Below are 16,242 nucleotides of genomic sequence, written 5' to 3'. Positions count from 1 at the left end.
ATATGATGTACTTATCGACATCCAACGCTTTTCAAGGCTCTTCAGAGACTATGACAGAAGATTCTAGATGTTGCTCGTAAAACTGATATCGGGGGAAGAACAGAGAGAGTAATATCGAAATATGATTTCTGACGTCGGACTCTTGAATCCCGCGGTGTATATTCACTGTGCCAAGTTAATTAGGTTTCTAAAAATTGATTGTCACGTATTCATATAAGTATTTTTAGAATCTAACGACTTGCAGAACTTGTCTCGGATGTCTCTCTGTAAGATTTTTTCGGAGGAATTATTTTCGATAATCCCGTCATCCTTATAAATTACCCACAACTGGAGCAAAGTTCATCGCTATTATCTAGAACCTTTGCCCTTGTCCACAATTATTTTTGCATAGATCTTTATTTCCACGTAGCATCCGATCCTAAAATGAGCCCTTATAGCGCTAGCCGTCAGTGCTCATTAGTGATGTGACATTAATTCGTCAAACGAAGTTTATAAAGGGTCGTGAGCTGAAGGCACTGAAGTCTATTGTACTCTATATTCTTAAGTGGCGATAACCATGAGCACACGATCGAACGAGACATAAGCGCATCATAAGGACCCTCTACTTAACGATAATTTTGGGAATAACTAATCTGTTACTGTTGTATTATTTATAAATATGTCCATCCATAAAATTGTGTTTATAGTAAAAATTTAAAGAAGTCACATTTTTTAAAGATCGAATTGAAGAAATATATTCGCGTTTAGATCTGACAATCTAGTGCAGGTATTTCTATGTACTTTATAACATCCCTAGCGGCCTACTGGATCAGGTTACGTTTTACTCAATATAATTTTGTTCTTGTATCAATTTGCAGGAAGGTATTAGCCCAAAGCGAAATGTTGGTACTGAAAGATCGCGAACTGAAAGAGACCAGGAACTTATATTCTGCCGTCAAGGACATGCTGGCGCTGCAGCCTAGTCCGGAGATACAGGTGCAACATCTCATAAGCTATTTCACTATCTTATTTTCTATTTATTTGCGCACAGATATTTAACACCGCCAAAAAATGAAGGAAACGTAATTTTTATTATTATTATTTTTGTCTCATTATATTGTATTATATTGTCACTAAGCAGACACCAATGGAGAAGGAGATCCTTACGCGGAAGTGGCATTGGATTGGTCACACTCTGAGAAAGCCCGATACACACCTATCAAAGAGAGCACTGACCTGGAAAGTGTCTGGTAAAAGGAAGAGAGGCCGCCCCAGAACAACTTGGCGTCGCTCGGTGGAGCAGGAGCTAGGGGTCTTGGGCATGACGTGGGAGGAGCTAGAACAGACTGCCCAAGACCGATACAAATGGAAAAATTTGATTCGAGCCCTACACCCCAGCAGAGGGTAATAGGAAAGCATGATGATGATGATGATTATTTTTGTCCTTGAATGAGTGGACGAGCTCACAGCCCACCTGGTGTTAAGTGGTTACTGGAGCCCATAGACATCTACAACATAAATGCGCCACCCACCTTGAGATATAAGTTCTAAAGTCTCAAGTATAGTTACAACGGCTGCCCTACCCTTCAAACCGAAACGCATTACTGCTTCACGGCAGAAATAGGCAGGGTGGTGGTACCTACCCGCGCGGACTCACAAGAGGTCCTTACACCAGTAATTATGTAAATTATAATTTTGCGGATTTCATTTCTATTACACGATGTTATTCCTTCACCGTGGCCAAAGGCCAAAGTAATAAGGCCTTTCGTTTTTCCTTTTTTTTTTATTATTGAAGGATTACTTGTGGCCCGGAGGCCTTTCCAGTTTTACCAGGACAGGTGGGCGAGCAAAGGCTCAGCCAGAAGGGGTGGGATTTGCTAATAGCTACTCGAACGCCTCCAAAGGAGACCTAACAACTCAAGAGCAGCTGCTTCGCGAATGAATCTACTACCGGATCGGAATCGCGACCCGCTGAGAAGATCCGGCGAGAAACTCAGCGAGCTGATTCATGGGTTAGGTTGCACGGCGAACTCTTTGACGAGTTCGACGAGTACGGTTACCGGGGTCCCTAAGCCTGCTCCTAGTGTTAGAGCTGAAGGCGTCTAATGCAAAGGTTATTTGATCTGATGGATCCGTAAGGACGTGTCTAGGGCGTCGACGGTGACTGGATCCTGCGTGATCAGGATTAGGGGAGTAGTCAGCGGCGGCAACGATAAGGCGATTATCATGACGCATAGCCTTATCTAAGTACCGTTCCGACGCTGAATCGTTTTTTCCTCGGTCCTGGACACGTATACAAATTTTCATATTAATCCTAGGTCTTGAAGTTAGGGAAAATTGATATTTGAACGATCCCATTTCGTAGATAGGTAAAGCTAAAAAATGCGAATTAAAAAATAAATAAATAAAAACATATTTTTTTCCGATATGCAACGATTAAATATGTAATCGTAATAGTCTTAAATAAAAATTAATTACTGCCATTTGCGGAAAATCAAATTATTAATGTCCACGCGGCTACTCTTTGATATTGTAATTTATATGCCTATTCTCTATTTATAAAGTGATCATCATACGATTTTCGACCGAACCTATGCATTAGGGACCTTGAGATAGTTTTTTTTTGTTTTTATTATTTCGCTAATCCAACGTTCTTATTTGGTGGTTGTTGTCGATAAAACGTGCGTCAAAAGACCGTTATTAAAGTTGAAACGGGAAATAATTGCTCCGAAATAAAAGCATGGCTTTGTATCAACATTGAAAACACATTGAAAGTCGACTTGGCCTAAAGGATAAGATATTAGACGGGTTTATAACAAAGGATGAGAACATGCCAAGGTTGAAATACTGCAGGCAGGTACCGATATGTCTGGGGAAATTCGTACTGCACAACACACTTGAGAATAATTCTTAAATTATGTAAACAGGCCTAAAATAAACACAATTAAGTACCCTTTTCTCCTGTTTGTTTACCGGATTTCTTTTAAGTTTGTTTGTTCTGTATCGAAGTAATATTCGTCAAATCATTTTGTACCACCACGGCAAGAAATTTCAATAATGAAACTAAAGAAAATAATTATTGTATAAAAAAAATCTACACCTTGATCTCTCGGTGGTTATGGTCGACGCCCACCGAGTTTCTCGCCGGATCTTCTCAGTGGGCCGCGTTTCCGATCCGGTGGTAGATTCTACGAAGCACGGCTCTTGCTAGGGTTCGTGTTAGCAACGTCGTCAGTTTTGAGCCCCGTGAGCTCACCTACTAGTTAAGGTTACGTTGAAATAGCCTCTCAAGGCTCTCCAGTTTAGCTAGGGAAAAAAATATATGGTCGAATTTCGATCGTTGGGCGAACACTAGTTTTAACTTTGTTTTCAGCAAACATTAAACAGAACACAGAGGGCGCTGGCTCAGCGAACATCTAAAATGAAGTGTCTCATTGCTGGTAAGTTTGAAGGCCTAATTTGATTTGTTTCATTTAAAATCATACGTGGTCTCGGAATTAAGACATGCGGTGTTATGTGATTTTGCTTTAGTTAAATTATGTAAATGATAATGTAGATTCCGTATTCCATATTATATGGCTCCAAGCTAGAATTTTCAAATGCAATATGTGCGGAAGGATAAGGAAATACAATTTTACAATGATTATGAAATTAAGGACTGGTCTAAATTTCATTAGCAAATATGGTTACATTTCTTTTTTACTTTTTACTTTCTTGCATTTGATGTTACACTGATCACAAAAGCTTCTAAAATTACAAAAATGCACACTATTTTTTTGCCACTAAATCTATTCTTGCTAATACATGTATTATAAATACAAAGCGTGTGTTATGTTGATTTTATTTCAACCTTATTGAATGCAAATACAAAAGATTAATAGTGTTACCATCCCTAGGTCACATTGCGTTTTTAATGAGACCTTATTACTTATACTAGAGGTCCCGCAGTAGTCGAAACTCGACTATAATTAATTGGAATTGTAAGTTTGTACACTATTATGATTGTATTTTATACTTCTTTAATCACAAATTTCGCCAAGGGTACTCTATAATTTTTTTTAATAAAGACAAACAATGACTTTTTTGGCGGGAACGCGAGGAGTGAAGTTGTGTGATTTTTTTTTTATTGTTGTTTTATTTTGTCTATTTAGTGTTTCTTCAGGTTTAAATGTGTAATAATGGTGGTTTATTAACTGTTTAATATCTGTGAAAGTGCACAAATGTGGGAAAATGAAACAAAGCTGCTGGACGTAACTTCTCGGGTTCCTCCAAAAAGTCCACTGAAAAAATCTCAGTAAATGACCACCATTTTACTGCGATTATATTTCATCCCATATCATCTCATTTCATTAAATTTCATCCTAGTTGATTAATGTCTCAAATTAATCATCTTCATTTCATTTCACTCCATATTATCATCTATACTAATATTATAAAGAGGAAAGATTTGTTTGTTTGTTTGTTTCGAATAGGCTCCGAAACTACTGGACCGATTTGAAAAAATCTTTTTCCATTAGAAGCCGACATTGTCCCTGATGAACATAGGCTACTTTTTTTTTTTTTTTTGTTTCATGTGTGTTTTAATGTTTCCGAAGCGAAGCGAGGGCGGGTCGCTAGTTTTTCATAAAATTAAAAAAATAAAGTAAAATAAGACATGACTTAAAGGTCTTAGTTACCAGGTCATAAAATCTCTTAAAAAAAAAAAGACAAACAATATTTAATCTATTCTCAATTTGACAACAGACGTCAAGAGCAAAAGTTTGACAATAAATAGTATGCATGCCTGTGTGCGTCAAATACATGGTATGTAGTGTGTGTAATGTTTTCTTTATTGATTTAATGTATCTTTTATGCATTATTTTAAAAAAATATTAGCATTGTGCACTTTTTCTCTATATTCTCTATAAGTGTGGAAAATTTCGTACTCCTCCGTCCGCGCAATTTTCGTAAAGAGGGATACAAAGTTTTTGCTTCACGTATTAATATATAGATTTTGTTTCATTCAAGAACTAAGCATGCGCGAGAAACAAGCGACAGATCTTCGTCTTGAATTAGACCGTTTGAACGCGGATCTTCAATCGTACAAACAGAAATACTACGAGATGAAGCGGGCACTCGATGCAGACGAAGCGAGAAGATTAAAAGTTCCGACGCCCGTCACAACTCCTGCTCCGCCGATTTCATAATTCGAGAATCATTAATTCAATTAATTGTCTCTGTGTGTATTTTTCCTCTTTCCCCTTTTTTTACATAACATTGATAGATTGAGGAAATGTTAAAAAATCAGTATTAATGTTGCCTGTTTTAAAAATACTTGTCAATGGCGATCGTCCATGTAGGTACCAACTTTTATAAATGCTCGGGAAAGAAAAATCAATCTTAGTAAACGTGTTTTTCTTTTTTTTTTTACGTTACATTACGCTACAGGATTCTAATGTTAAACATATTCGTACTCTCAATGAGTTAAGCCCAATGTAAAATGCAGATGGTGTTTCAGGAGCTTCTTGTAGCAATTTGCTCAATTTCATACAAAATGTTCTACATGTATGTACATTTCTAGGACTTTAGCACTAAGCTTCGTCTTGAATTATAAAATCTGTTAAAATGCATAATCATGGACAATGATAATATCATGGGCACAGCATGTATACAGTTAATGTTATTTATTAAACATGTTTTGTATCCTTTGTTCATCTAACGTAATGCCAAAATTAATTAGTTTAGCGGCATCTGTATTGAAGGTGTGTCTGATCCCTTGGACCAAATGTTTTTATGTTAAATATGAGATTGTTATTGTGATAATTTTAGTTGGAATGTTTTCTAGTGTTAAAATATTTATATTAAATTTATATTACTTTTACTTGTGTTATTTCAAACACGTGACATTCAGTCCATGACCCCTTTGCTTTAAGACTATTCCAGAAAGAAAGTAGTTTTGTCGTGTGTGATGCGATCTTTTGAAGTAGCGAATCGGTTTCAGACGCGGGGGTCTGGAGTCGGTTGCTGGCAATCACTTGATTCTAGCTTGCCACGTTTAAATGTTGCCGGCTCTGTGCAATTCCATACCAATTTTTTTAATTTAGCTTAAAAAGATTTCGAGAATTTTCTACCTTGACCCTTTTAATTTGATAGTGTGGGTACATAAGACACACTCAAGGCATAATGACGTCATCATGGTGGTGCGAGTGTAAGAAAGGAACAGTGATATATTCACTGGACGTTCACTTCACTATACAATATTTCGGAATATTTCTTTATATTTTGGCCGCATACATGAAGGGATATCATAAATAAAACACAATGTTTTTTTTTTAATTAATCCGAAAACAATAGTTTTATTTAAGAACTTTTCACTTTCTCATAAAATATACACATTGTTTTATTTTTGTCATTAAACTAAACTGTAAGTAAATACTAAATTTTTAAATAGCAATTTTCTCACATTATTCCGAACGTTTCTGGAATGGGGGAAGCGCCCCGCTATCGAGTTTCGGTACTAATTACTTTTTATTTATATTTTCATTATCTCAATGGTGTTTTCTTCATTCATTTACAAATCGTTTTTTTTTTATTTATTTATTTTATAATCACTTAAGTCTATTTAGAAAAGAAAAATAATCAAATGAAAGCATGATTTTTGTAAGTTCCACAAAAAAAAAATTAAAAAAATATTTGACCTCCTCTGTGTACTGCGTCCCTTGTAAATGTGATGATAGTCCTCCAGCCCGGCGTGTCCCCGGACAACTGTACTACCAGTCTTTTCTTCTTACGTTTAAAAATTTTAATACACGTTTTTTTTTAACACTAAAAACACTACATAAACCGTTTAGAAATAAAATATCAGACGATGATAGTAGAACTTGCAATTTTGTCTAAGAGTTAATTTTGGTATTACGTAATATGTATACAAACATTTTTGCAAACGCTTAGGATCGTTCCGGGGCGTATGAGAAACAATAATAATCCGATTTCGATTCCGCCTTCAGTACCAAACAATATTTGTTCGTCTCGTGAAATTTTAATTCAAAATTATATTTATATTAAATTGCAATCTGTACACACGAGCGGCGACAGTCGCACGTGAGCGCAGACTGGGCTCTTGTTACCCGGTGACTGTACAAAGCTATGGATATATAATATATATACGCCAGAACAAAAACTATACTATATATATGTATGTATGTATATGTATATATGTGTACGCTAGACCGACACAACACATTCAAGACGCGTCGCTGGAAACACAAATCTATATATATCACCTATATAATTAACAAACGAATCTCGTAGAACCGCACTGTTTACAATCACACACACAAGGTCCCGTCCGATATATATATATGTGTAGGTGTTCGTCTTCCCGGGAGGGACGCCTCAACAGTCAAACACTTTATTGTCATAGAGGCGTCGCCGCCGGAGTACCGCGAGACATCAAGCTACATACAACGCGAATTAAGTAGAAATAGAATAGTGTGAGGAGTGCGGGCGGCGAGCCTCCGCCCCGGTTAAACTATTGTCGGCGCCTCCGCCCCCCGTCTAGTGCACGTCCGAGCTCTCCTGCTTGGGGATCTGGTGGTTGGCCGGGTCCGTCGTGTTTATAGGCTGCAACATAAAAATGTTTCTCTTTATTTTTCTATTCGATAAGATAACGTTAAGAAACTTTAAACTCTGTGTAGACACTAGGTGGCAGCACTTTATAATATGGTTTGTAATTGAATGTCCTTGCTGTGTGATTGAAAGTGAGAATTAGTTAGTTTGTATATTGTACTGTTTCTCATTAAATTCTTTTTTTATAAATATGGATTGTAAAAAAACAATTTAATTAGAATTAGTACAATATACAAACTTATTTATTCTCTTCAATAACACAACAAGAACACTAAATTGTAATTCATATTTATAAAGTGCTGCCACCTAGTGTCTACACAAAGTTAAAGTTTCTTTTCATATTTCGAATATTATCCAATATCAATTATTAAAAGAATAACTTTTTGCTGTTTTTTTAAATTTTGTTTATAACTAGCTGTACCCGTCCGCCTCACTGGGCATTTAAAACTGACATTATTATTTACTGTCATTATTATTAAGGAGTCCAACGCTCATATAAATATTAGCCTATCCATTAAGTACATGTATTTTCTACATGGATACAAAGTTTCAAGTCAATCGGATGCATAGTTCAGCAGTTATAACGGAACATCCGTAAAAAAACCACTGTAGGTCTATATATATTAGTTTATAATAATGAGTTTAAGGAGGTATGCGGGTGGCACTGACCAGCGTGATGGGCGGCTGCTGCTGCGGCGCGGGCTGCGCGGGCGGCGGCTGCGCGGCGTGCGCGGCGGGCTCGTGCACGGCGGTGGTGGAGTGCGCGGCCTGCGCGGCGCCGTAGTACCCGCCGTTGATGCCCTCGCCGTACGCGCCGCCCGCGCCGCCCGACCCCGACACCACGCCGCCCACCACGCCGCCCACCACTCCGCCCACCACGCCGCCCGTTCCCGCCATGAAGTAGTCCTGCACAATAAACACATACACACCTTTACTAGAAGTAAACCAGCTTCGTTTTCAGAGACTTTACACACACATTACACTAATCATACCAACACTTACCGGCACCTACTTCACCCACAGCGGGTAGATAACAGTACCTATAAGACAAGTATTACTCAAAATAAGCAAAACGAAACATCAAAAAAAAGTATGATAGCTGTTGATTAATTCGTAAGAAAAAGTCATGAAGTCAACTGTGCAAAAGCAATAAGATGATATGTGCATTTTTAATACAAAGTTTCAAAATGGGTCATTTGACCCGTTATGGTATGTTTAGTGTTAATGAATCTCAATATGAAAAGATCTGCTTTGTCTGCTCGTGACACAACGCGCGACACCTCCCTTCCCTCTCTTTCTTCGTTCTTTTGTCAGTTATAAACTTTTTTTTTATTGCTTAGATTGCTGGACGAGCTCACAGCCCACCTGGTGTTAAGTGGTTACTAGAGCCCATAGATATATACGACGTAAATGCGCCACCCATCTTGCGATATAAGTTCTAAGGTCTCAAATATAGTTACAACGTCTGCCCCACCCTTCAAACCAAAACGCATTACTGCTTCACGGCAGAAATAGGCGGGGTGGTGGTACATACCCGCGCGGACTCACAAGAGATCCTATCACCAGTAAATTATGTATAATAACTAGAGGTCGGAGTAGGTAGATTGAGATAAGGTAAGGTCTTTGATTTCAAACGTAGAGGATAATCTGGATAAGCCTCCAAAATACCGGAACTTCATTTTTATTGTAATATTAATTCCGAAATTTTGAAATTAGCATGAATCTGTGTTTAAGTTGAAAACGTATTAATAATATTAATCTACGCTACCAGTGCTAGCTAATGGTGAAAGAAATCAGTATTTTATTTTATACACAAACGCCTTGGAATAGTTATGCTGTATTTTGTCCCTTTCTGTTGAATTAGGAATGACGTTTGTCAGTATGAGACAAAACTTAGACAGGGCTTTTGTTACTTTATCTCATAAATATAGAAATTGTATCCGATGAGGATTAACAATACATTATTTTCAATTAAAAAAAATAATCATTATGGATAAAATGGCATGTCCATATTATAATATCTTGACGCAAGTATATAAAATCAATCTACCTACTCCGACCACTGATAATAACCTAACAAGGAAAATCCATGTTTCTGTATGACATCAACTGTACACATTTTGTGTAAGCAACATTATTTTTTTCTCTCCAATTGTTTTTTTTTCCTACCTAAGCTGAGAGCTTTGGCTATTTCAGCGTAACCTTAACTAGTAGGTGAGCTCCCGGGGCTCAAACCTGACGACGTTGCTAACACGAGCCGTGCTTCGCAGAATCTACCACCGGATCGGAAACGCGACCCACTGAGAAGATCCGGCGAGAAACTCAGTGGGCTGTGTCTGTGGGTTAATTTACGAAGATGACCTGCTCCAATTGAAGAGGAGCTCAATCGACACAAGCGGTGGGCGCACCTTATTGACGCAGTTCCGCAGACAGTCGGGGATGCGGCCGACGATGGCGCGGCGGATCTCCGAGGCGGCCATCTCGCGCAGCTCCTGTGCGGACGCGTCCGAGTAGAAGGCCGCGTGCGGCGTGCACAGCAGGTTCGGAGCGTCTTTCAGCGGACCCTGCTGCAAAAGTACAGAACACGTCAGTGCTGACGCGGTTGACAGGGACAATGTCGGTCGGTGACCGTTCAAATAAGTCTACAACACCAAGAAATTAGTGCAACAGAATTTGATCATTGTAATATAATCATCGACTATAGGTGTATGGGAGCGTAGTTATGTTTTTTTAGGAATGAAAGATAGTAGTGGCCTAGAAGTCAGTTTCACCAAAACCAATGAGCGAGCAAAGGCTCACTCAGCCAAGAGGGGTGGGATTTGAGACCTAACAACAACTCAAGAGCAGCTGTTTCGCGGATAAATCTACTACCAGATCGGAATCGCGACCCGCTGAGAAGAAAGCGAGAATCTCAGCAGGTTGATTTATGGGTTAGGTTGCACGTCGAGCTCTTTGCTGGGTTCGACGAGCACGATTACCGGGGTTCCTAAGGGATCTTCCTAGTGCTAGAGCTGAAGGTGTCCAGTACTGAGGTTAATGGATCTGATGGATCCGTAAGTACATGTCTACAGTACTTATTATCTACATTAGAGGTAGACAAACAAGATAGAAATGTTTCACCTTTACTTTTTTATTGTTTAGATGTATGGACGAGCTAACGATACTTCTGGCGTTAAGTGATCATCGGAGCCCATAGACATCAACAACGTAAATTCTGTCACTCATTTTGAGACGTTCATTTCTAAGTCTCAGTTTTTACAGTACAACGGCTGTTCCACCCTTCAAACCGAAATGCATTACAACTTCAGGGCAGAAATAGGCGGGGTGGTGGTGGCTACCCGTGCGTGCACTCATTTATAATTCCTAATTTGCACTTAGTGGTTACGATGAAACAATCTACTATTGCATTGACACCCTAAATACTAGAGCTGTTTTTTTTTGTTTTTTTTTTTACTGCCCGTTTAGGCAGACGAGCGTACGGCCCACCTGATGGTGAGTGGTTACCGTCGCCCATGGACTTCAGCAATACCAGGGGCGGAGTCAAGCCGCTGAATACCGCTTAATACTCTCCACAAGCCTCGTTTGAAGAAGGACATGTCATAGCGCTCGGGGAACACCGTGGAGGGGAGCTCATTCCAAAGCCGGACGGTACGAGCCAGAAAAGATCTCTGGAAACGCACTGTGGATGACCGCAGTGGCTCCAGGTAGCTTAAATGAACTCTACTCTTTGTCTTGTGATTTAAATATTGCTTATTTTGCGAATGATTTATTAATAGAGATAAGAGTTGAAAAAAGGTTGAGAAGTTGCGGGGTATGGCTTTAATTATAACACAGTTAAATTATTATTTTATATTATATATGTGTTTGATACTGGGTAGCCGTTGGGTAGCGGCAATCACGTTAACATCTCTATAGGCAAAGACACTTAACCACAAATTAGCAATGAGCTTTGACGTGACAACGTCTTATAAATCGGCTGAACACCGGCTGCACGCACGAAAAAGTGTCACGTTCCTCCTGAGCGAGAGAGAGAGGCACGATCGGCCCATGCGTTGGCTCCGTACCTGGAAGACGTTGAAGGGTTCGTTCTCGTGCACGTCGAGCGCGGCGGCTCGGATGCGGCCCTGCTTGAGCGCGGCGGCGAGCCCCTCGTCGTCCACGAGCCCGCCGCGCGCCGTGTTCACCAGAAACGCACCTGGAACATACGAGAGGAACCGTCACCCGACATGTTAAGACACAGTGGAACTTGGATGAAATTGTAAAGACATTAAACTACAATAATGAAGCAGTCAGCTCTAAATTGGCCTAAGCTTGCCATAGTTGTATGTATGTATTTATGTATGTATATCGAATCTTGAAAGGCAAACGTGACTAAGCGACAATAACTGCTTTGTACATAAATGATAGGCAATAACCATACTCGATGCGCAAAATAAACATTTCTAGGTCTATTGAAATCATTTCAATCCTACAGCCAGATTCGTTGGAATATAATTTTTTTCAGGTATTTCAACTTTAAATTAGTCTACTGTAAAATTCACGCATTGTCGCTTAATCATGTTTGCCTTTCAAGCGTCGATATGTATATGTGATTGTATATATATATGTATTTATATATATACTCTTTTTTGTGTATGTATTTGTAACTTAATATAAATTTCATTGCACCTACCACTATTTACTCTGCACTACCTTTGATTGACCGGTACAGAATGCCTTGGGCATTAAGTCCGCCAATGTAGATTTTACATGAAGTATAATAAATAAATAAATAAGTAAATAAATAGTTAGTATAGATATTCAAAGCTAATTACATATTATTATTATTATTTTTAAATTGCCCCATAGGCAGACGAGCATACGGCCCACCTGATGGTGAGTGGTTACCGTCGCTCATGGACGTCAGCAATGCCCGGGGCAGAGCCAAGCCGCTGCCTACCAAATTAGCTTTGAATATACTTTTACACTGCTTCAGAAGAAAAACAATACGCGCAAAAATAATTGTTTACAAAGCTATCTATTGTTTATGGGTAAAACTAGTCCCTTTCCTTTATCTCTTAAGTCAAACAGAAATAGAAGCTCACATAGAAGAATGCAATGGATTCACAATTCATTGTTAGTACAAACGTGTACCCTGTGAATCCTACCTCATTCAGTTTCCGTAATCAGATAATCAAAAACATTACAATAAATACAATTGTTCAGATACACTATTACAGTTTGATTTGATCAGTTTAATAATGATAGTAGATTATTTCAGTCTGTCTTGATAATGTTATACTTTTACTATGTCTTTAGTGTGTACTTTTTGTAGTTTATAAAATATAGCTTTTGCTCGCGACTCCGTCCGCGTGGAATAGTTACTTTGGCATAGCCCTAAATTTTACGCCCCACTCACTTCATTTACGTAGAAACTGAAAATATTTTGAAACATTCTTTATTGGTGCTCCACTTGTATGGGTCTCATGATGTTATATAGCCTATAGCCTTCCTCAATAAATGGGCTATCTAACACTGAAAGAATTTTTAAAATCGGACAAGTATTACCTAAGATTAGTGCGTTCAAACAAACAAACTCTTCAGCTTTATAATATTAGTATATATATCGAGGGGTGAAAGGCTATTTAGTTTAAGCGATATTTCGCTTCATACGGGACATTTAATTAAAGTTCCGTTTTATATGGTATTAGCATCAACAGTTCGATACTTTTAATTGAACTTCAATTAAGTTTTCTCCATTCAAATAGCTGAAGAAAGTTTTTTATTATGATATTTTTTCCAAACTTTAAACTTTAAATGGCTCTCCTGTTCAAAATTTGTTCAAGTCTCAAAAATGTCGTCTAAACCAAATAGCCATTCACCGCTCATTATCGACGCTTGAAAGATAAAAAGTGACTAAGCGACAATGCGTGAATTTTACAGCAAAAATATATTTTTTTCTTCGAGTATTTCAACGAATCTAGCTGTAGTAGAATCTAGCTAGTAGCTGTAGGATTGAAATGATTTTAATAGATCTAGAAATATGTTTTTTTTGCGCATCGAATATGGTTATTGCCTATCATTTATGTACAAAGCAGTTATTGTCGCTTAGTCACGTTTGCCTTTCAAGCGTCGTTATTATTTATGAGCAATTTAAAGCTAAAATGGCTTACCTGGACGCATCTGTTTGATGGTGAACTCGTTGATGAGGTGGTGATTGTGCTCGTTTAAGCTGCAGTGCAGTGAGACACAGTCACTCTGGAATAATAAGTCCTGGAACGGAAAATTTATACATTTTAAAAACCCATAAATACCTTTTCCAAATTCTCCAGTTTGCGTTGTAATTAGCTTGACCTGTATCTATGTGTTTGTGAAAATTTCATCAATTTCAGGACATCGGACGACGAACTTGGAAAGGACAATGCCCAAAAGTGGGCCAACTTCATGACAAAACTATTTGTACTTGAAAAACTATGCCTTATTTTTTCATGTTGTTTAGTTTATGTATCAACATTTCTTTCACCCTGGCATTGTTTTACAAAAAAATAAATTACTTATTTGATAACATCCCAAAACTGAGTGCCATAGTTTTTAAATTCGCCAATAGACAAAGGGAAAATTAGCCCATACAGCCTTATACTTATACGTAAACTTATATGCTGACAAACGAAAGAGTTGTCTGTGACTTGAACAACAAATTAAAAAAATTGCTAATCGTTATAATTCACAGACTTTTTAGTTTATTGTTGTTCAATTCAATATTTATGTATTGTAATAATAATTATTACTTAAAACCATGAATTATTTAATGTTTTTAGATATTAATGATTCCATTAGTAAAAATCTCAATGGCCTACCATTACTCTATTCTTACTATATATGATCAGAGAGTTTTGGCAGCAACCCGAGTGAAACGTCACTTTAAGTTTTATTTTATGTTTTTTTAATAGCTTATTGTGATGTATAATATACAAATTGGGTGTTGTTTTGTGTATTAAATGTCAATAATCGTTGTTCACGATTATTGAGGCATTGGAATAAAACTGTGGCTAACATAGCAGTGACTGTTTTTTTTTTCAAGATAAAAGGTTGCGGAAATTCACGCTCACTCAATGTGCTATTCATCAAGTTGACGTCAAAACTCCCAAAAAGCAATAAAAAGAAATACACCGGATTTTTATTAACATAAAAAATATATAAAAAATATAACTATGACAGACTAGGCTGTATAGGTAGCCTATTGCAGGCCTCTTTGCCTGCTTGTTGGCGAATTTAAAAACAACAACAACAATATCGTTGCCGGCTTCCGGATTTCATTTCATTTTATTATTATTATGAGGATATAATAATAATAAAATGTACGTAAGGGCTTATTTCTAGCAACATTACCCACAATTAACTTATTTAATACTGTAAATAATGATGAGAGCGATTATTGATTTCGAAGAAAACAATTAAGAACTTAATTTTAGCTGCAGAAAAAAACAGATTTCTCTTAAGCCTGGGTGAGAATATAAAAATCGTTTTCTGAATATGAAACAATATTTCTTTGTCTATCAAATTAAGTTAAAATCATCATCACCCGACAACTTTTTTTAGGGGCCCAAACGCCCATAGAAAATGGGCATTGTCCTTTCCAATTATATTATATACTAGCGACCCGCCCTCGCTTCGCTTCGGAAACATTAAATTTTATTATTGATAGCTGAATCCCGCGATGTTACCCGTGATTAGCCGGAACAAACAGACAGACAGACAAAAATTGTAAAAAATGTTATTTTGGTGTATGTACCGTATATATATTCATATGAATGTAGTAAAAAGCGGTTACTTCAATATTACAAACAGACACTCCAATTTCATTTATATGTATAGATGAAAAACTGACAACAGTACTAGAAAATTGATTTGCTTGTTGTCTCGTTTTGCTATGGAAGTGCGTTAATAGTTTTTAATACTAGATACATTTGTTATGTTATGTGACCTGAAACGTTGCATCATCCATGAGACTCTAATCCAGAGACAGCTTTTAGGTTTCATTGCTAGTGATTTGGGGGTGCCTATGCCAAAAAGACGACGGAAATAGTCAAGGTATTAACCAAAATATGTCAATTGGTTATCGGGTCTTCCCATCTCCTCGGTCTCTCAAGACCATCAGCTTAGGTAAAAATAAAGCAACCTTATTGGAAGTCGCATTAAAAGTTTCACTTCAACATCTGTAATAACATAATTGGTGGGCGGTAGGTGTGTTGGGGTGGTGGTGGCGCGGCTCACCTGTAGCGTGTAGACCCTGGTGAGCCCCAGCGACTTTTCGATGCCGTCGGGCAGGTAGGGGTCGTAGAATATGACGTTGAAGCCGAACGCCTTGGCCCGCAGCGCCACGGCCGAGCCGATCCGGCCGAGCCCCACGATGCCGAGCGTGTCGCCGCGGATGCGCGCGCACCCCGCCGCCGCCTCGCGCACCTGCTCCGGCCCTGGAATGTACCACACGACCATCGACTTACGTACTCATTGGATGTATACATACACTACTACTTTTTAATATGCTTTTATTAGCTTCAGACGTATGTATGTTAGTACGTAACCGAATCTTTGAACATGATTTTTGGTGAATTTTGGCGAAATTTGGTATACTTCTTAAGGACCGATTTATTACAATAAAATCATTTTTTCTTA

At 38.1% G+C, this 16,242-nt stretch overlaps 2 protein-coding genes across 7 annotated transcripts in view; one reads left to right on the top strand and one right to left on the bottom strand.

Annotated features, from left to right (window-relative positions):
* The window catches only part of LOC114253104 (cilia- and flagella-associated protein 58), a 69,335-nt gene extending 63,498 nt beyond the window's left edge, over positions 1-5,837 (top strand). Inside the window, exons 17-19 of the mRNA XM_089738867.1 lie at positions 858-975; positions 3,353-3,419; positions 4,987-5,837. Coding sequence (XP_089594993.1) covers positions 858-975; positions 3,353-3,419; positions 4,987-5,165 — 364 coding nt within the window. The 3' untranslated portion in view covers positions 5,166-5,837. The remainder of the gene's footprint in view (positions 1-857; positions 976-3,352; positions 3,420-4,986) is intronic.
* Positions 5,838-6,356: 519 nt separating this feature from the next.
* The window catches only part of CtBP (C-terminal binding protein), a 119,573-nt gene continuing 109,687 nt past the window's right edge, over positions 6,357-16,242 (bottom strand). For 4 of the 6 annotated variants that reach the window (XM_028187807.2, XM_028187808.2, XM_028187809.2 and 1 more), the window contains 6 exons: positions 15,841-16,040; positions 13,740-13,839; positions 11,652-11,782; positions 9,996-10,154; positions 8,257-8,493; positions 6,357-7,581 (listed from right to left, as the gene is read on the bottom strand). In XM_028187807.2, coding sequence (XP_028043608.2) covers positions 7,516-7,581; positions 8,257-8,493; positions 9,996-10,154; positions 11,652-11,782; positions 13,740-13,839; positions 15,841-16,040 — 893 coding nt within the window. In that variant the 3' untranslated portion in view covers positions 6,357-7,515. The remainder of the gene's footprint in view (positions 7,582-8,256; positions 8,494-9,995; positions 10,155-11,651; positions 11,783-13,739; positions 13,840-15,840; positions 16,041-16,242) is intronic. The other 2 variants (XM_089738870.1, XM_028187811.2) reach the window with 1 other exon arrangement.

Source organism: Bombyx mandarina, chromosome 26, assembly GCF_030267445.1.
Source record: "Bombyx mandarina strain Sakado chromosome 26, ASM3026744v2".
Lineage (NCBI taxonomy): Eukaryota > Metazoa > Arthropoda > Insecta > Lepidoptera > Bombycidae > Bombyx > Bombyx mandarina.
Note: the sequence above shows the minus strand (reverse complement) of the source record. Positions and strands in the feature narration are given on the sequence as shown.